Here is a 22179-nt window from a genome sequence, read left to right on the forward strand (position 1 = left end):
TGGCCAGTATAAATCCATACACGTGGGCAGTTTGAGGGGGAGGCTTTGGCAGAGGGTTCAAGTCCTGGACTCGGCACCCTGGAGGAAAGAGGGGGTTGGCTGCTATTATGAGACATTCCTCCTCATACACATTTCCACCCAGCTAGCTGTGAATATTTCCTTTATACACAGGCACTATTCTGCATGGTGACCAAGGTCTCCTGACCCCCAGATACCAGCTCACACATTACACCGCCCTCACCCTCACTCTCTTTCGGGCTCATGAGTGGTTCTCATGCTCAGGCCAACATTGACAATACCTCACAACAGCCTTGTGTGCTGGCTGGGTCTTAGAGTCTTTAAGATTTTGTCGCATGAATATAAAAAAAAAATAATCAAAATCTACAAACATAATCATAACACATTAACCTCATTATGGAGCATAATCAAAGAAGACTGCTAGCGCCAGACTGTCAGTTTTCAACATAGCAACACTTTAGGATGTAGTGATTATACATTTCAAATATTGCAACTCAGTATTTACAGCAATGGATGTGCAATTTTGGGACTAATAAAGTGATTTGCTTTGCTACATCCTTTCTCATGTCCGTTTTACCTCATTTCATCAGCCCGCTTTCCTTCCTGTACTCCACATTTTAACTTCCATATTTTCATCCTCTCGTCGTCGTCTCGTTTACTCCCCCTGGGAGTCAGTGTCTCCCATTTTCTCCCCTTACCCTTTTAATTCACCTCCCCCCTACTCCCTCTCCCCCCTTTTCCTCCATCTGATTTTCTTCCTCTGGCACCCCGGGGCAACTCCCTGTCTTTGATCAGGGAAGCTGCATGGCGTTCTGTTATACGTTCATACACGTCACAGGCATAAAGAGCAACTTCACCGCTCATCCAGTATCTCTTCCTACATCTATAAAGAACAGGGGAGCGCTCCATCCAGTCAACAAAAAAACAAAAACAAAACCTTATTCTCTACATAATCTTCAGGCTGCTTAAAAGATTCCCACCCCACCTCTCTGTAGCAGTCGGCAAAACAAACCCCATTCACGATCAGACTCCATCTCTTAAGGTTTTGCTGCGCCCCAGTCCCACAAACATATGATTTTAACAAGGGCTTTTATTTGTTTTTGTTTTGTTGTTGTTGTTTTTTTGTTTTTTTTCCCCCCACCAACCTTCAAAGCCAAATAATGAACAGTACTTGTGAACTTTCCAGCCGTGGCTAAGCTCTCGAGATAATAAACCACTGCTTGTCTGTGTTGGTGTCGATGTGTGCCCCGATCTCGGGCTGGATGTACTGGGCCGCTGCCACCAGTGCATAAAGGTAGCATTTAAACCAGTGAAGCCTTGTCCAGTACTTGGATTTAAGTCCCGGGGGTCGTTTCTCCCTGTGAAGACTGGGTTCCAGGCATCGTGTCAACCACTTTGTGCAGGGGATCGTGAACATAAAAGATGAGATGCGATGATTAAAAGAAAGATTGGCGGAGCTGGTATTATAACGTTCTCTACTATTGGGGATAATAGGCAGGCTGTCACAGTAATTACTGTTATGGGATAGGAATAAGTCAAATTAAGAAACTGAAAAACAGGTCCAGAATATCTATACTGTGTTGCATCAGCTCTGTTAGACTAAAAAGGCACAGCTGCACTAAAATATTAATCACATCGGTGCACAATAAAATAAGATATATCAATATCAAAGGCACATTAAAGACCAGTCAAGAGACAGCATATATAAACCCGTATGACATGATCTTTTTTTTTTTACTGTAGGGATCTTTGTAACTATGCAAGTTGAGAAGATTTATTCAGTAAATCAGCCAATGTAAACAGCGTGAGCCAAGGTGTCAATCAAAAGGATGCAAATAAGCAGGCTGTGCTCGAAGGCTGAAGTCAGTGGGAAGCGCTCGCCATCGCCAAACCTCTTCTCTTTAGTAAGCCTCCCTCTGTGTCTCTGGCCCTCTAATTCCCTCCCTCTCACGTTCACCATTTCACCTCACCTTCAATATCCATCACCATTATAAGACTAAACCACTCCGTCTAGCCTCCCCCGTTATTACTCACCCTTCAACCTCCTCACATCTCTCCCTCCTTTCTTTCTCCCTGCTGTTGGCCGCAAGTCAGTGAGCAGACAAACCTGGCAGGACACCCGGCGGGGCTCAGACTTTGAAGGGGAGCCCAACTGGCTGCAAAGCACAGCTCGCCCTTTACGGCATTCAAAATTTGACAGATATCTGTGCGTTAATCATCTCTGGACATAAAACCCCGTCTTTTTTGCCCCGGAGGTAGTTCAGTGGTCAAGCCCCTCACCTCTCGCATGTGTGCCCTCGCTGACCTTAGACTGAATCCTGCCACCTGTTTCTCCGTCCCCTATTCTGTCCCCCTCCTTACTTGCAAACTGTCTTAAATAAAGGAAAAAACTATTTAAGGCAAGTGGACTGCACACTTTCTGTTTTAACAAGCCAAATTGATTTTGCAATATGTGTCACAGGTCAGTTAATGAAGCGTTGCACTGCTATGAGATTCAACAGAGACTGAACTACAGGTATATCCTTTTTAAAGCAGCTTAAATGCAAGCTTGTTCTTGCCTCTCTCATCTCCTTACACTATAGCTTATTTAAAAAAAAAATTAAAAACCCATATAATTTCACATGACATTTCTCAAGCCCTATTCAGAAAATCCCCTAAATCAAATACTCTGAAAGCATCCCTTGCAGACAACTTACCCTGTAGAAAGCTCAAAACCCAAATATATGGGCATGCGCTTTAGCACACAAATGACAAAGACACATACACGGAGACAAACGAGTAACAATCCACGTTATTACAGCTGGGTTAGTGCGTCCAAACACCAAGATAGAGTAATTAGTCAATGCAAGCAGAGTCGAGCCTGATCGCACATCATGAAATTTACTAATTAACAGTGTTCAATGGTAAAGTTAATCGCTAGCTCGGTTGAAACTCTACCACACAAACGAGGCTCAGCACCTCTTCATGTAGCTCAAAACCTCAACACAGCTCATTTAAATATAGTCGGCAACTGTTGGACACCCGTTAATATTAGCGCTGGCATCAGTTACCTTCATGAGCGCTGCTACGTTGTTGAGAAAGCCTGGGGTCTCTTTTGCCAACGAGAGTAGATAAAGCATTGTTTGCTCCCTGCTTTGACCCCGCCTGACGGCTGGCAGTGGCCCAACGCCACTCAACACATGGTGCCGGTCCATCAACAACAGTAGATCTGTAGATTAGAAGTCTATAGACAGTGCTGTAAAAAGTAGTTGTCTCTACTCCTGTGAATCTCTGTCTCAGTGCAAAGAGTTGTGACTCTAACCTGACTCCTACAGTAGACCGATTTCACAACCGGCAGTGCTACTTTGGGACAGATGAAAAGGGAGCCCCCTCCGACCTCTAGCCGGGAGGGTGGGGGGGCAGGGCATCTTAGAAAAGGGGAGAGGTGTGAGATAATGATGTTTGCAAGGACGTCCTCAAGTGGGGTGTGGCTTGAAAAGAGAAAAGAAAAGAGGTGGCATCTACTCTTTAAACTTGGGTGTGTAAAAAGTGTGAAGCACCTACCATGCATGAAATAGGCTGACCAGGTGTACCGGATGGAAGCTATTGTGCATGTTTGCAGTCCAATAACGTCATTAAGGTCGAATGTTGAAATTGGGAGGCAAGGGAAAAGGGCATTTAGGAGGCTCTTTTATAATTGTAATGCAAAAAATAGTAACATTTTCCAAGACAAAATGAAACAAGTGTGTGGCAAATCTAAAGGTTACCGACACTGACAAACATCAAAAATGTACCGCTTTCAGCAGGATATGCATTTCCGACAGGATGAGCCAAGAAGGACACACACAGTCCTTTTTTTCTTTTTAACAGCATGTATGGGCATTCTTTAACCCAATAAGAATGACATATTCAAGTTGCCATATGGGTAAAGAACAGCAAACTACATGGTAACTTCACTACTACTACTTAAAAGGGTTAGGTGCTGTAGTGAATCTTGCCACCTCTGCAGGAGGTGGGGATTTTCCCACTATGTGGAATAACATTTTTCTACAACACTGAGAAGCGGGCCTACCCCCTCTAGTGGAGAACCCACATAATACCACAGAGGGGGTCCACAAAAGACCAGTATGCATTTAGTGAAATGACGGACAACCAGCTTATTTCACTAATTAGCACACCTTGAACCAAAAGCAGCTAATTAGTGGAATTATCTGGTCACGTGACTGGCTTGGATAAAACCGTGCATGTATAAATGGCTGTCTACGGTAGTTGTTAACCACTGCTATGGGAAAAATGCCTTTTATCATGAAAAATAGCTGTTGGCAAGGCGGGTTGCCCTGAGACACTTTCACAGACAACTCCTCTGGAAACAGGAAGGTCTCATCAACATTCGACAACAACAAAAAGAACCTCAGAAACATTATACAGATATTGTTAGAGCTGAAATTCAATGTTGGCCCAAAGTGCAATATTTTTCTGGCCAGGTGGGATTGTTTGGTGACAAACAATAACTACGTATATTTTGAAAACTCTGGGATGCGTTCTCTTTTGTAGCATGAAGATACACTTGTGTGATAATCCATGCGGATATGAAAAGGTGCTCGTTGTGCAGGACAGACATTTCTGTGTCATGCACATCCAGAACTACTGAGGCTTTGACAAACAGGAACTTCTCAGAAGGCATGGCACATGAAAAGGAGGAGACAAGGGAATGAAAGAGGAAGAAAAGACTGGTGACTGACTCGGCTGAACATGCTTTAAAATACTGCAATAAGTCTAAATTTCTATTTGTTAGCTTGTAAAACTAGGGATTAAATAAATATACTTTTTCACTGCCAATACAAATTTTGAGGGCTAAAATCAACTTATCTACTAACACACAGGACTAATCTGACCCATCACTTTTACTAAAGAATGCACATTGAGATCATTTGCTTATGGTAAAAGTTCATTCAGTCAATTACTTAAATAATCAAAGTATTGTTATGTGTTGAAAATGTGATGTCATTCTGAGACCTTATCAAAAATAATAACCTTTGATGGATGTCATTTGAAAATTGAGGCTGGCAGACATTTATACTGCAAGTTCTTTTGACTGTCTGTAACAAAAGAAACAGGCAAGAACTCGGGTTACACACCAAGTGTGTTAGGCAAGACAGGCATGTCAGTTACATATCCATGTGGACAGACTACAGGTTGGCTTGGGATGTCTTGGATCAAACGAACATGAAAAGATATGCTCATTCACTCCAGACAATCCATTTAACAATGCTTATATCTTGGCTTCGGAGGGAAGGCAAATTAAGTGGTTTAACCATCTCACACCACCATCCGTCCTTCAGATGAGATGTTAAACCGAGGTCCCGACTCACAGTGGTCATTAAAGATCCCATGGCACTTATCGCCAAGAGTAGGGGGGGTCCCCCAGTGTCCTGGCAGAATTCTCAACCTGGCTCTCTCCATCTGGCCACCTGATCATCCCCCCATGTAATTGGCTCAATGATTCCTCCCACTCCACCTCAAGCTGTTGTGTGGTGAGCGTTCTAGTGCAAAATGTGGCATTTAGTCTGGCCGGCACCGACAAACAAAGCAGTGAGTATTCATCTTCCAGAATACGAAGAAGAAGGTACTCGGGCCTAGGGACAGCTAGGGAGCAACGTATGTCTCTAGAGAGACAAACAAGAATACATGAGACAAATCACCGAGAGAAAGGGGATTGGAAACAAGCTTCTAAGCAACACGGGAAGAATGTGTGGTGTCTGATGAGGACGATCATCTGATATAATGGTACAGCAGAATGAAGAATAATAGGCAAAATCTTTTTTTTTTTTCGAAGACGGTTTTACAAAAGAAATCAGGAACAATTTATGTGCCATTTCATATTATTTACTACGTACACAAAAGAAAAAACAGCCAACAACACAGTCCAAAAACTCCACCGTCCAGAGAACGAACCCCAGCCAGGATGACTGTCGGAACTGCCGGTCTGCATGGGCTAGCAGTTAGCCTAGCCTGCCCCGCCTCCGCATCCCCTCAGTGTTTCGCCCTCAGGCACAGCTCCAGGCAGGGCCGTGGTCCCATCGGATGCAGACCAGGCTCCCCCAGCCGATTCAACGCCAGCTCTCCAGCCTGACACCCTGGACATACCTCACTTGTACTCCACATGACGCAAACACAGACGCAGACAAAAACACTGCACAGTCAACGCCGGGTGAGGCCACCGCCAGACTGCCTCGGTGTTTCCTCTCAGGCAGGGCCGTGGGCTAGCAGTTAGCTTAGCCTGCCCCGGTTCCGCATCCTGTCAAACCGCCCTCAGTGTTTCCTCTTCGGGCTCACAGGACGCAGCAGACCAAGCTCTCTCAGCCGATCCAGCGCCAGCTGTCCCAGCCAAGCGAAATCGACGATCAAAATAAAATCTTCTCACGATGACACAAACAGAGACCCCAGGCCAGCTCTGATGACCCAGTGGACCACAGCTAGCACTCTGCACACAGGGCTCCTGCATGCTTGAAATGAAGTGTTGTTGACAATGTCAGATAATGTCGGAAAGCTCCTTTCCGATAGTCGGAATGGGAGCTCTGCATCCAAAATATTTTGTAACTTTCCGAAACAGACGTTCAGAAATCTGCACCCACTTTCCACAGCGAGTCGGCAGGTGAACGTTCACCACTCACTAGGGGTGTAAGAAAGCATTCACACACTTGAGTATTGTGATATTATTTTTTTTATTCATTTTGATACACTCTTATTGATCCCTGTAGGGAAATTATGCTCTGTATTTAACTCATCCCAGCGGTGTTGCGAGGAGCAGTGGGCAGCCCCCGTGCAGCACCCGAGGACCAACTCCAGTTCATCTTGCCATGCCTCGGTCAAGGGCACAGACAGGAGTACTAACCCTAACGTGCATGTATTTTTGATGGTGGGGGCCACCGGAGCACCCGGAGGAAACCCACGCAGACACGGGGAGAACATGCAAACTCCACACAGAGGACAACCTGGGATGACCCCCAAGGTTGGACAACCCCAGGGTTCAAACACAGGACCTTCCTGCTGTGAGGCGATAGCCCTAACCACTGGGCCGCCATGCCGCACGATGGCCCAGTGCAGGCATAATTTAACAATATTGTATTGATTTTCCTATCCGCTGCATTGAGGCTTAAGATTACACACATCGAGACGGCACTTCTTCATTATGTTGATTATATCTCTGGGCACCAGGTGGCAGGTGCAGTATTGTAACAGGGCTACATAAAATCGCAACAACAGCACGTGTTACCAATGCCACACTAGCTATGGCACCGATTACTCTAATTTTATGTATATTTAGGTGTTTTCTTTGAGACACTTTTCTAAACTATTGACAAAATATTTCCATGTATTGCAATTCTTGTAGTATCATAATATATCACAATATATTGCATGGGGACTATGATGTGATGAATCAGAATCAAGTTTATTGGCCATGTAGGTTTTGCCCCCCCCCCCCCTTTTCTCCCCAACTCTACTACTACTAGTTTCGGCTGCTCCCGTTAGGGGTCGCCACAGAGGATCATTCATTTCCATTTCTTCCTGTCTTCTGCATTTTCCTCTGTTAAACCAGCCACCTGCATGTCCTCCCTCACCACATCATAAACCTCCTCTTTGGCCTTCCTCTTTTCCTCTCCCCTGACAGCTCCATATTCAGCATCCTTCTCCCAATATACCCAGCATCTTTCCTCCACACATGTCCAAGCCATCTCAATCTTGCCTCTCTTACTTTGTCTCCAAACTGTCCACCCTGAGCGGTCCCTCTAATATAATCGTTCCTAATCCTGTCCTCCTTTGTCACTCCCAATGAAAATCTTAGCATCTTCAACTCTGCCACCTCCAGCTCCACCTCCTTTCTTTTCGTCAGTGCCACTGTCTCCAAACCATATAACATAGCTGGTCTCACAACTATCTTGTAAACCTTCCCTTTAACTCTTGCTGGTACCCTTCTGTCGCAAATCACCCCTGACACTCTTCTCCACCCACTCCACCCTGCCTGCATTCTCTTCTTCACCTCTCTTCTGCACTCCCCGTTACTTTGGACAGTTGACCCCAAGTATTTAAACTCAAATGCCTTTGTCACCTCCACTCCTTGCATCCTGACCATTCCACTGTCCTCTCTCTCATTCATGCATACATATTCCGTCTTGCTCCTACTGACTTTCATTCCTCTTCTCTCCAGTGCATACCTCCACCTCTCCAGGCTCTCCTCAACCTGCACCCTACTCTCGCTACAGATCACAATGTCATCCGCGAACATCATCGTCCCTGGAGACTCCTGCCTGATCTTGTCCGTCAACCTGTCCATCACCATTGCAAACAAGAAAGGGTTTTTTCCTCCCCAACTGTACTTGGCCAATTACCCCACTCTTCCGACCCGTCCCGGTTACTGCTTCATTCCCTCTGCCGATCCAGGGAGGGTTGCTGACTAACACATGCTTCCTCCAATACATGTGGGGTCACCAGCCTCCATGTGGGGTCACCAGCTTCTTTTCACCTTGAGGAGTTTCGCCAAGGGGACATAGTATGTGGGAGGATCACGTATTCCCCTGTTACCCCTCCCCCCCGAACAGGCGCAACGACTGACCAGAGGAGGCGCTAGTGCAGTGACCAGGACACATAACCACATCCGGCTTCCCAGCCGCAAACATGGCCAACTGGGTCTGTAGTGACGCCTGACCAAGCTGGAGGTAAAATGGGGATTCGAACTGGCGAGCCCTGTGTTGGTAGGCAACGGGATAGACCGCCACGCCACCCAGGCGCCCTTGGCCATGTAGATTTGCACATACATGGAATTTGACTCCAGTTTCTTGGCTCTCAGTGTAGTGATTCGGGTAATAATAATAATAGCAATACATTTTATTTGTGGGTGCCTTTCAGAGCACTCAAGGACACCTTACAGAACACAGTTAAAAAAATTTTTTAAAAAGAGCGACAACAACATTTGGGTAGCCAAATTTCTGCCAATGCACAGCAGTACCACTCACCACAAAAAGCTTTGAGGAAAAACCCAGTGTCCATCTTTATCTGCATGTGTTTGACTCTTTGCATCACAATTACAAAGCTTCCAGTTTATAAGCCCACCCCTCCCTTTAACGGACAACTTCTCCCCCTTCCTTCGACTTTAACCATTCGGAAAATATGACTAACGTCTCTCCCGCTAACCACCTGTCCCCCTCACTCACCATACACATCCGAAGCAGTGGACCTAAGTTTATTCAGTCCAATGTTGCTAAGAGCATGTGCAAGAATCTCTTCAATCTGGTCCTGGTCCTCGTGTGAGTCTGCATGAATGGCCACACAAGGGTGCCAGTGTGTATCTCTTGCCCATGTACTGATCTATTGTCTCTAACATACTGCTGATTGCCACTTGTCTGTGAGTTTGTGCATGGTCTGGAAGGATTGTGAAATTGAATTGCCTTTCTGGGATAAATAAAGTTGTCTGAATGTGAATCTGAATCTATTTATCAGGGTGAAGAGGGTGCATACATTACGGAGCCATCAAACACCCTGTCAGATCCTAACTACTGTACCAATAGTAACTAGTGTGCATTAGAATCAGGCAGGTAACCAATCTCCCTATACATTGCATGCTGAAATAAAGTACATGTCCTTCAAAATTTCTGTAAATACAGAACGGTGTGGCAATACAAAAGAAGGGAAATGTAATTAAATACTGGAAGCCACTATCAACAGCACTGCCAATTCAAGTCTTACTGGACTCCTGCGTTGCTGTGCTGAAGTACCGTTTGAATTTACAAATGACTTTCAGGGCCTATGACCAAGCTAATCTAAACGTTAAAACCTGTTAAATTTGAATGGCTGTCAATGACAGGGGCCTCTTGTGTGGCCCCATCACTATTGGCCTGTATTGGTTGTTTTACACTTTGGTACTTCATCCCTCTGAGAATCGTTGATCCCCTGTACTAAGGTAAATATAGCCCTGCCAAGCAGACTCTGCATGAGTGCCACCATCAACCATCCCCCCACCACCACCCTGCCCATGGCCATGTGGCTGTCCCTGGGTTGGGGTCAATTTTGTCCACACCTCACTAAACACAAAATGTCATGAGACATTCAGTATCACAGAAAAATGAATACAATTAATTGGGTTTTCATCAACAAGAATCTGATTTAAGCCCCTTGGTACACTTGAATACACTTGGTACATTATCTTACAGCTGAAGCTAACACACTTTCTTTAATACTAGGGCAGCATCCAAGAAAACCCTTAGAATCTAAAAAAAAGGCCTTCATTCTACCGACTGTTCATAATATTACCCACCCACCCCCTTCACGCGTGCACACACATACAGGCACCTATGCGTACACACACACACACACACACACACACACACACACACTGACACAAAGAAAATCCTTTAGTTGTACAGCTCCCTTGTAAAAGGATCAAATAGAGAGGAATGAAGTAAAACATTTTCTTTTGCCTTGCTATAACATAGGAGAGTAATTGCTTCTTTTTTCTTTGGTGGGGGGGGGGTAATCCCACTATTTCAGAAGAATGACAATTAGATTTTTGATTTTGATAATGATGTCTGACTGAATGTCTGAACAACAGAAAATGCCACTTGCTTTTTATCTGGCTGCTTGTAATAAAATATTCTTATTATATAAGGATAGAGTTGCATTTCATCCTGCATGGATTCAACACTTCAATTCCCTTATGGATTCAACCTCTAGTCTGGGTTGTTTTAACAAACTTCTACTTACTTGGATAATGAACTAGAACGTCCCTCCGTCCCACAGCTACAAAATCTAGTAGGAGACACTCGACAGCAATGGCAACAACAGCAGAACTCAAAGAGGGTGCTAGTGCTCAGCCTCCCAGGAGTAAGTGGACATCAGACCCCTGCATGTTGAACTGAATGGCAGAGCCAGCCTGGGTTCAACCATGCAGTCCATGGCTGCAAGAGTCATGAAACATGAGATGTGCCACTATGACTTTGCTTTCAATTTAGTCAAATTCTATGGATTACATAATGAGCATTGTGAAAACGCAGCTGTAAAATTTTGGGGTCAAAAGGAAATAACAGGGGTGTCCGCGTAGCATGGCGGTCTATTCCATTGCCTACCAACACAGGGATCGCTGGATCGAATCCCTGTGTTACCTCCGGCTTGGTTGGGCGTCCCTACGGACACAATTGGTCGAGTCTGCGGGTGGGAAGCCGGATGTGGGTATGTGTCCTGGTCGCTGCACTAGCGCCTCCTCCGATCGGTCGGGATGCCTGTTCAGGGGGGAGGGGGAACTGGGGGGAATAGCGGGATCCTCCCGCGTGCTACGTCCTCCTGGTGAAACTCCTCCCTGTCAGGTGAAAAGAAGCGGCTGGCGACTCCACATGTATCAGAGGAAGCATGTGGTAGTCCAGAGCCTTCCCCAGATCGGCAGAAGGGGTGGAGCAGCGACTGGGATGGCTTGGAAGAGTGGGGTAATTGGCCGGATACAATTGGGGGGATCCAAAAAAAAAAGAGGAAATAATTGTATGGCAGTGCGTCAACTGTGACTATCTAAAGGCCTTGCAGTTTCACACCCACAAAGTGCGAACTTCTTTATAATGGGCCAGAGAGACACAATCAACAAAATAGATCACTGAGAAATCTATAGTCGCACTGACAGACGTGGTCTCGGCAAACCTGCCTCCTTAAACGGCTTATTTACCTGCCAAGAGCGGCTGTATGACCTTGACATTCCATAAGGTAGACACACATCTTGTGTCAATGTTTTTCCTCTCCATGCACTCATGGTGGTAAAGGGTTGAAGGCTGGAGGTGAACAGCAAATACCCTCCTATTGACACACATAACTTAAAAATACAACTCACAGTAATTGCTGTGCAATAACGGCACTATTGTTCAAAATACACAAACCAGATCATTAATTTGAATGGACAAAAATGCCCTCTTGATCATCAAAGCAGGGTAGGTCTATAGCGCTATCTGTACCCATGTGGCATTTACTACAGCCTATTTACCGGACACGAGTTGAAACAAAGAACACGGCGTAGACGTTGGCTCTGTGGACACACGTCTTACTGCCGTGTCACTATAGGGAGGGTCAGAGCATGGCAAGGCACACACAGAGAGGGCATGTTCTCTCAGTCTGATTGACGGAGCTGCCCTCGCCCAATCTCACGCCCTCAGCTCCCACTTTGTAATTTACAACTCGGCCAACAAATGCCTTCTCAGAGTCATCAACGCACATAAAGGCTTTCAAACCACATTGTTTCAATCGGTTCATTCAAACTCCCAGACATGTCCCAGACTTCAGCTGACACCTCCACCCCCCAACCCCCTTCCCTTCCCTCCCCTCCCTCTCTGCTACCTCTCCGTTTACAGGGCAACAAACAATGAGGTTGCCATGGGGACATCCGGGTGCCCCGAGACCACGTGACTTCAGCAGTTTAGACAACCAACAGCTGAGTTTCAGACAGAAACATACAAACTGGAACGTGCCCTTGCTTTACAAATATTTAAGGTAGAAATTGTTGGGGGAAAAGTAAGTGGCTAAAAAATACTCGGTGAAAAAAAAAGTGCTCTTTGGGGACAAGGGTTATGGGTATATGCAAAAACAAAAGAGAGTCCAAGGCGCTGGTACTGCAAAAGTCAAAAAGCTTACGTAGCTCCCAAATGAAGTACAAAATATTGTAACCAATTGATGTATTAGGCGATTTTGTTGTGTTTTTTTTAATGTTACCACATAGCTCAACTTCATAATGTTAAGCGGAGAAGTTAGTATCTAGTGCAGTTATTGCTTGTTTTTATCTCACTCACCAGTCTTTCCATCTCCTGCTCCCGGAGTCTCTCCTCTCTCTGGCGCCGGTGGTACTCCAGCAGTTCATCCTCATTGTCACTGATTTCTGTGATGCTGTTCTTCCTTTCCCTCATCCCAGGGTGGGGTCTCCCTAGCTCCCTGGGACCCGTGGACATTTTTCTGTGGCCCCTGGGGCTGGCCACAGGAGACAAGCCAGGCAGAGAACCCAGGCTATAAGCAGGGGAAAGGGCATTACCAAAACTGGCCTTCCTTACCCCACTACTACCACAACCACTACCCTCCACCATCAGTGAGGTGGGTGATGGACTACGGGCACGGATGCCCCTCCCACCCAACTGCTCCTCTGCCTGGGACCCGCTCTTGCGACGGAGCCTCGGGCTCTCCGGGACCAGCTTGCTTAGACCCGAGGGGCTGTCTGGGGTTCTCAGGATAGGGACTGTCCCTGGAAGTGCCCCAGGGAGTACAGGGACCCCTCTCCGGGCCATAGAAGGGCTAAGAGGAGGCAGCTCTCTCATACTGTTGCCCCCACCTCCACTACCTCCATTCAGCTCCATATTTCTTCTGGCTACCCGAGGGCTTTCAGGGGGCTGTAGTGAGCGTGGATGCTGCTGGTGCTGTTGAAGTGTGGAGCCCTGGATGATGTGGACTATGGGGTCCAGTGGGGGCTGAAAGGCCCTGGTGGGCTGGGAGATTTGCATGGAGGAGCTTGAGGTGAGTGAGTGGTCAGCAAGACTTGTCTGCTCTCTGAAGGGGCTGGCAGGCCGGTCTTGGAGAACCATGGTTGCCTTGGTCCTGGGACTGGAAGGGGATGGGGATGGACAGGTGGGGAATTTAGGAGTGAGTCTGGGGCTGCTTGGCACCATGGTTCTACTACTGAGTGATTCAGTGGAGGAGAGTAAGTGGATCTGTCTGGGGCTCTCAGGCCCATCTTGGCTAAATCCTCTGTGGCCTGCTTTGGGGCTTGGAGGAGTCTCTAATAGAACCTTCCTCTGAAATCTGGGGCTTTCTTGAACTTTCTGGCCCACCCCACTGCTGCTATTGTTAGGTAGTATGGTCCGTGGCTGGGGTATGGGTGGAGGCTGGGCGGTGAAGTTGTAGCTGGAGGAGCGTGCAGGCACTGGCGGCAGAGAAATACTCTGGTCCTGGGGTCCTCCACTTGGAGAGGGACTGGTAAAGCTCCCACTGCTAGCAGCTGAAGGCGAAGAAAGAGGAGAGAATGGAGGAGATGTATTCTCATAGCTAGACCCCACAGACATAGCCCCTGGGCTGGTAGGAGGGGAGAGCAGATACCTCCCACCTCCATTGACCATGGGAGAAAGAAGGGAGTGGGGGATGGGCTGGCTCCCGGGAGGTTTTTTAGCCTCTGATGATGAAGGCTGGGGGTCGTCCATCACTAGGGAGTCCATGATATCCTGAAGATCCTTCTCAATAGAGCTGACAATAGCACTGTGCTCAGACTGGACTTTCTCTCCAGCTGCTGAGGGAGACTGGGCTGGACTGGGTTGGTGATTCCCATTGACCAAGCTCTCTGGGTCTGAGGAAGAAGAAGAGTACTCCTGTCAGCATGCTTTGGCTTTAAAACTGTCTGACCATATTGCTGGTAAACTTAATTGTATGTATGTTTACCCACTTTCATAACACCATTTACCAAAACCATAATCAATTATATGACTAATCTACATTCCCAAGCTTGAATGTAACATTAAAATGTATATCTTTAAGACACATTAACATATCCACTTTCAATTTCAATATTTTATTAAAATGACCATGGCATCAAATATAATACGACAGAAAAGCATAAAATCTTGATGATCCTCAAGTATGCAAATTAAATTCTTGGCCACATTCACAGTGGCTACCTTATTACACCAGAAAGCCCCAACATTGTTGTTGCTATTATTAGTGTTTCATCAGAATAAATTGCATTTTTTTCTGTTAACTTTGCCTTTGGACATGTACTCCTAACACAAACACCTTCAATGGCTCTCCTGGTATAGAGTTGGGTCTTAATTCAACCCACCAATTATCCACTACATAAATACTTGCCAAAGGTAACAGAGTCCACTGCACCAAAGGCAAATGTCCTACAAAGCAGATGGGGGAGAAGAGAGAAGGAAAAGGGGGAGCAAGTAGGATGTCCAGGAACATAAGGAGGAGAAGCACAATTGGAAAAACAAGTCCAAAGGGAAGAAGAGAGACAGATAAAATAAAACCTGGGTTACAATATATTTTCCATTTTCTCTTTAATCCGACTTTTAAATTTCATGCACACTATCAATTTACCACTTGTCGTTGAATTAATTTCTTTGGCTATTGGCCTGGGATGAAACTTAATCAGGATAATGGACAAAATCTGGTGCTACAAGATGTCAGAAATGTATACTAGTCAACTGATCATATCTGTTTGCTTTTGTGCTATTCTTTTTTTTTCAAACTATTACTGATAGTTCTGTTAAGACGCCGTTAACGTATTTACCAAGATGCTTTCATAGGTCAAACAACAAGCAAGCAGACCACGAGGATGAAAATACACTAGAATATGTAGACACACTCATCTTCATCAATAAATAAATGAGGCAATTTTGAGTACAAACATGTGAAGACATCCAAAAATATACACACACAAACACATAAACGACTCAAAAATTAAGTAAACAGTCCGCATTATTTCGTTAAAGTAAATAGCTGAATTGCTTTTAGCAAAACCTCACTTGCAACTTGGACAGGGTTCATTCTCAGTCTACAAGCACACGATAAAAAATACATGAAGTAATGTTTCCATTTCTGCCATTTGCTGAAATTGCTAGTATTACTGGGGAAAGTACTATACACAGGCTCTCTCAAGAGGAGCTAATTTGCAGAACGATATGGAGGATTTCCAGATCTTTTCCAGAACCTTTTCAGAGCTATCCCAGTTTTTTTTCCATGTCATTAAAGACCTAAGCTTTTGCCACATTGTTTTTCCACATCGTATTTTCCAGCTCAGCATAAGAAGACAGGAGTGCGGGTAGAGTAGGGAAGAGTATTGAGGAAGGAAGAACAGATAAATGGAGATGAACAGACAGATAGGCTTTGTGAGTGGATGGCGACCAAGAGAAAATGTGCCAGTATAAACCAATTACTGAGTGGCCAAAAAGCAGCACAGAGACTGGGAAATCTAATATTTACTGTCCCTCTAAGTCAACATTTAAGAGACAGTAGGCTATAAAACAACAAGGGCTGGCCACGTAAGGGAAACAACAACAATGTTTTATTGATGCTGAATGACATCAGGGGTGTCATATTTAACACTGACATACGTGCAACAACATTTGTTGTGCAAAAACTGTTGCACATTAGCAATATGGGAAAATGAACGCATGTCTGGTGGCAATGTAGTTACACAAGAATATAATAGAAAGCACTTTTAAAGGTAAAAGAAGGGCTGACAATACATTTAACCTTGAATACACTAAAAAAAGAAGAGAACAAAATACGTTTAGTCCATGTGCAAGTCTTGCTGTGCGTCTCTTCATTAAATAACTGTGATGTCCCGTTTAACCAACTGCAAAAAAATTGAGCCTTTACAAATAATGCATTAAACCATCTTGTTCAACATGGAGATGGGAGCAGCTTCCTGTCAGCTCCTCTCCAACCAGCCGGAGATGTGTTACTACACATCTCCATCAAAACGCAGCCCAGTGACAGCTTGACCACAATCAAAATAACAGCATGGAAATGACAACGTGGTGATCTGTCGGCGATAAAACTGATCGACGTCTATTCCTTTTAGTAAAATGCACATGTATGCATGTGCACATTAACAGCACCCCCCCCGTCCCACCCCCAAACTTAATCCAAAGGATTTATTTATCTGCAAAGTCTAAAACGAAGGGGGGGGGGGTGAGACGACGACGTCAAAAAAAAAAGCGATGAAAGCGATAGTTTGCGGAGGGGAAAGCCTATCCAATGATGTCATAGGATCGAGTCTGTCGCCCCGGAGAGCTGTGGCAATAATTAGCAGGGTACTCACATGAGCGATTACATTGACCAAGCGGTCAGTTTCAGTGCGGCGCACCTGCTATGACCAGACACCGATGGCCCCGGTCGTTCCGCCTTCAACAAACGGGGTTCAACGGAGCCTGTCTCACCCCCCCCCCGACAGATTGAGTGAGACGCGAACCGAAGTGACGTTTCTCTCGCCAGGCACCGCTGCCGACCCGGACCCGCTCCCCCCTCTCCTTGCTGAACAACTGTGACGCGCACTTACGTGACCACGTGAAAACCGAAGGGGGCGGGGGGGCGGGTACCATGTTGTCTTAAAGAGCCCCGGCAAAAGGGGGGGGGGTATTTAGTTTGGGCAAAAAAAACAAACAAAAAAACACGTGTTCTGACGATTTGTCCTACTTTGTCAACATTTCCTAACGTAGGTCAAAACTGACCCTAATCCATGTTTTTTTTTTCATTTTTCCTTTTAGTTTTTTTTTTTAATCTTCTCTCTATATTTAGAATTGGCCATTTCGCTATACACAAGGAGCAAACAAAAATATATATTTTACACAGTCTATGCTGTAATCTGTGCCAGCGCATGATTTCTCTGACGTTTCAGTGCAATCCCTTTCTCCTGAACCCTATTATGCGCATGCGCAGTAACACTTGGACCCGCTCTACGTATAACGAATTAGAACGCCGGCGGTGAGCTCGCTGTCAATCACGTAATCAATCTAGCGCCATGTATAGCACACTTCATACCTTACATGTAATGCAGAGCACTTTACATTAAGTGAAAGTGCGTAGATAATACGAGGAAAATGACAAATTATGTAAATTAGGTTTAGCGAATAAAGTGAAGCTTTTAATTGAGAGACATCACTCAAAATGAAATTGATTAAAAACAGCATCCATAATTGGTCAACAGCGTGTTAAGAGCTAATCAATAAATGCAGAAGGGGTTACCCCAGGTGAAAGCATTAGAGCAAACGCTTAAAAACTGCTACTGAAGTGGCTGTTCTCAATTAACATCAACTGTCAACTCCTCCCCACCCACACCCTCTTTGGTAGATTCTGCCTGATTCGACTGATACACACACAAATAGAGGAACAAATTAAACGGGAAACTTTAAATGGGTGAACAAATAAATGTTCAAAGAAACAGAAATAAATGTCAATTAATTAATGATGCAATGTATAATTTGCAAATGCCAATAATTTTCTGCTTGTGTTTCTGAATATTTATTTATTTTTGAATGCACAGTGATAATATGTCAATAAGGGGAGTCAGTGTGAGTGTGAACATTTAGTAATATATGATTCAGGAGCGATAAGACAATTAGCATTGTGAACAATGTAAGACAATCCAAGGGTTTGGATTAAAATAAGCCTGACCATGCAAAACGAGATGGCACGGAAGTTCAGAAGTTACACTGTTGGTATTCCTAACGAACCTGCCACAGACCCATATATGTAGGGAGAAATAACAGCCAGTGTCCATAACCTGAGATATGCATAATTTGAATGGTTTTAAAACCCATGCGCTACTGAATCTGAGACCAAAGATTGCTAACTGACATGTTTTTAGTTTATTTATCCATTCCTCATGTCATTTCCTTCTTTCACTAAACCATTAAATATTGCCTGATTTGACATATTCCACTCTTCATTTACACATTTTTCAACTGACAATCAAATTACCCATTCATTTGTACATTCCTACACCCTATTCATTTGTACAGTTACTATACATTCATTCATATAGTGACTGATTCCTGAATCAATCATGAATCCTGATGTGTACTGTTTACTGATGGGTAGTCAACAAAGCAGCAGATCATGAAATGCAAAAGTCGAGACACCAAATTAAAGTCCCTTGAGACAAATACGACCAAATGCCTAACATTAATTCATATACTTACACAAATAAAACCAATTTGCATAGCACTAATAATGACATCAGTGCAACAACTGTCAGTTGTGTTATCAGCATAGTGTTGCTTATGATGACCAGGAGCTCCACAGAACATAACCGCAGCCCTCAGCCTGAGACTGGTTCAAGCCAAACTGGGAGCAATGTGGAGCCACTGCAGGGATGGAGCACAACCTCACAAGTCACAAGATAAAGTTGCAAAATGTCTTCATTGTTCCTCCGGTTGTTTCAATAACTTCCTTTCATTCGGATCGATTCTTTACATTTAAAGCCTCATACACCTCAGCATAAATAAAACAAGTATTCGGTTCCTGACCGGTTATATTTACAGACCACTATCCAACATGTAATACATTTCCGAATTACTTGAAATGCAATATATAAAGAAAAGAACAATTCACATTGTTATTGTATTCATAACAGACTTTATTCTACCATTTCGTTGCAGCATGCTCAATGCCATTTGGCAATTTGGGACTTCATGTTAGATAAATTGGGACGTTAAAATATTCACATCCGAGAAAATAACAGTTATGTCAGGAAATCTCTTGCTCAACAGACTTCTGATCATGTCTATGTGTTTTGCCACTTCTTGTTCATACATTGGAAGGCGTTTTTCCCACTACTGCAGTTGAAGGATTTTGTGGGAGCTGCTAAAATATATAATAAACAGACAGTCCAATTCTGAGTACAGGTTTTCACGTGCTCTTGAGTGACCAAATACCCAACAACCAAATGTTTCCAACTAAATGTTCTTTATCTTACTCATCCAAAGGAATTGAATCAAGTGCAATTGGACTTGGTATACACTCACCGGCCACTTTAATAGGCACACCTGTCCAACTGCTCGTTAATGCAAATTTCTAATCAGCCAGTCACATGGCAGCAACTCAATGCATTTAGGCATGTAGACATGGTCAAGACGATCTGCTGCAGTTCAAACCGAGCATCAGAATGGGGAAGAAAGGTGATTTAAGTGACTTTGAACGTGGCATGGTTGTTGGTGCCAGACGGGCTGGTCTGAGTATTTCAGAAACTGCTGATCTACTGGCATTTTCACGCACAACCATCTCTAGGGTTTACAGAGAATGGTCCGAAAAAGAGAAAATATCCAGTGAGCGGCAGTTCTGTGGGCGAAAATGCCTTGTTGATGCCAGAGGTCAGAGGAGAATGGCCAGACTGGTTCGAGCTGATAGAAAGGCAACAGTAACTCAAATAACCACTCATTACAACCGAGGTATGCAGAAGAGCATCTCTGAACGTTCAACACGTCGAACCTTGAGGCAGATGGGCTACAGCAGCAGAAGACCACACCGGGTGCCACTCCTGTCAGCTAAGAACAGGAAACTGAGGCTACAATTCGCACAGGCTCACCAAAATTGGACAATAGAAGATTGGAAAAACGTTGCCTGGTCTGATGAGTCTCGATTTCTGCTGCGACATTCGGATGGTAGGGTCAGAATTTGGCGTCAACAACATGAAAGTATGGATCCATCCTGCCTTGTATCAACGGTTCAGGCTGGTGGTGGTGGTGTAATGGTGTGGGGGATATTTTCTTGGCACACTTTGGGCCCCTTAGTACCAATTGAGCATCGTGTCAATGCCACAGCCTACCTGAGTATTGTTGCTGACCATGTCCATCCCTTTATGACCACAGTGTTCCCATCTTCTGATGGCTACTTCCAGCAGGATAACGCGCCATGTCATAAAGCTCGAATCATCTCAGACTGGTTTCTTGAACATGACAATGAGTTCACTGTACTCAAATGGCCTCCACAGTCACCAGATCTCAATCCAATAGAGCACCTTTGGGATGTGGTGGACCGGGAGATTCGCATCATGGATGTGCAGCCGACAAATCTGCGGCAACTGCGTGATGCTATCATGTCAATATGGACCAGACTCTCTGAGGAATGTTTCCAGTACCTTGTTGAATCTATGCCACGAAGGATTAAGGCAGTTCTGAAGGCAAAAGGGGGTCCAACCCGGTACTAGCAAGGTGTACCTAATAAAGTGGCCAGTGAGTGTATATCCGTGAAGACGTTTCGCCTCTCATCCAAGAGGCTTGATCAGTTCGTGCCTTTCTGACTAGACCAAGCTAGTCTGACTGGCTGGTGATGAAACTCAGATATTTAGCCTCTTTGGAGTCGTGATCAGAGCTATTTATCTTACTCAATTAAAAAAAAAAAAGCACAGAGGTTGGGTGGGCACAGGAAGGCATGGGAGAGGAAATGCAGAGGGAATAGTAGATGGCAGATAATAGGAGTGGAGGTTTATAAAAATAGTCAGTGTATGAGATACCCCCACCCATTAACTACTTCAGATAAGCTGCCCATAGCTAACAAAACCGCCTCCTGGCCTAGCAGCGAATTACAGGAAATCTCCACCCTATGAGAACTCCTGGCTGAGAGGAAACTGGATGAGGAGGCTAGCTGCTACTGACTGCCAGCAAAGCATGCTGCACACTCAACAGCACACAGGTGGATGGCTTTTCAAACCTGTCAGCACTGGAATATTATGCTTCTTCATGGCAACATGGAAGATGTGGATATATTGAAGATTCATGTCAGTTAATGTCAGGGTACTGTTATCCACACTGAAGAGGCATTTTTCCACCAATCTCATTGCTCTAATTCTTTTTTTTTTGTAGATTCAACACTGAAATGTTAGAAACAGGGCCTCCAATATATTTCAGAATATTTGACCTTAAAGACTCTTGATTCATTTAAAAAAAAACCAAAACAAGTACAGTTTCAAAATATTTAGATGTGATGCTTTTTGAGACTCATTTGTAACTGTAGGGTCAGAACTCTTCTGAAATCCACTCAGGAATGCATAATTGAAGAAAATGGTACGTTTCTAAACAACGGAAGACATTCATTACTGGGGCAGGAAGTCCCCATCACCCAATATGCGTGTATGCTTCACTTATCCCCTGGTGGCAGAAAACATCAACAGGAAAGATAGGGACATATAACAAGATGCGATGACAGAGCCTTAGCAATCGAGCCGGCCAAGAGGAGGCAGACTTATAGGCTGTGTTTCTGCCAACAAGGGCATCCAGGATGCACACACACACACATACATACATAACCACACGTGCATTCACCGACCAATATAAGCACACACACCTCATATAACAGCAGCTGTAGACTTTACCCAGCGGCCAACAGGAATGAGATCCTCATAAAACATGCATGGTGTGAACCCAAGCCATGCACCATTCCCCAGCAAGGCACTCTGCAGACTGGACTGTGTTGCTACACTCTTTCCACCCTTGCCAGGCCGGAGAAGGGGACATGGGTTTAACGCTTACCAAACATGCACCTGTTAAAGACCCTGATCTCCTGCTCCACCTCGCCTCAAACTCTGCAACAATCCAAGCCATTCATCCACGCAAGCCACACTGAACTTGGAACCTCAGGAGGGACTTGGTATTGGAAGGCTATACTACTCATTTA

The 22179-nt window shown here is 44.8% G+C and overlaps 1 protein-coding gene across 9 annotated transcripts in view; it reads right to left on the bottom strand.

Moving 5' to 3' along the window:
- phldb1b (pleckstrin homology-like domain, family B, member 1b) overlaps positions 1 to 22179 on the bottom strand; it is a 109850-nt gene that overhangs the window by 31962 nt on the left and 55709 nt on the right. For 8 of the 9 annotated variants that reach the window (XM_056283926.1, XM_056283928.1, XM_056283925.1 and 5 more), the window contains one exon: positions 12813 to 14347. In XM_056283926.1, coding sequence (XP_056139901.1) covers positions 12813 to 14347 — 1535 coding nt within the window. Of the gene's footprint in view, positions 1 to 12812; positions 14348 to 16828; positions 16887 to 22179 lie in introns of those variants that run through there. The other variant, XM_056283932.1, reaches the window with a different exon arrangement.

This window comes from Lampris incognitus, chromosome 7 (assembly GCF_029633865.1).
Source record: "Lampris incognitus isolate fLamInc1 chromosome 7, fLamInc1.hap2, whole genome shotgun sequence".
In the NCBI taxonomy this organism is placed as follows: domain Eukaryota; kingdom Metazoa; phylum Chordata; class Actinopteri; order Lampriformes; family Lampridae; genus Lampris; species Lampris incognitus.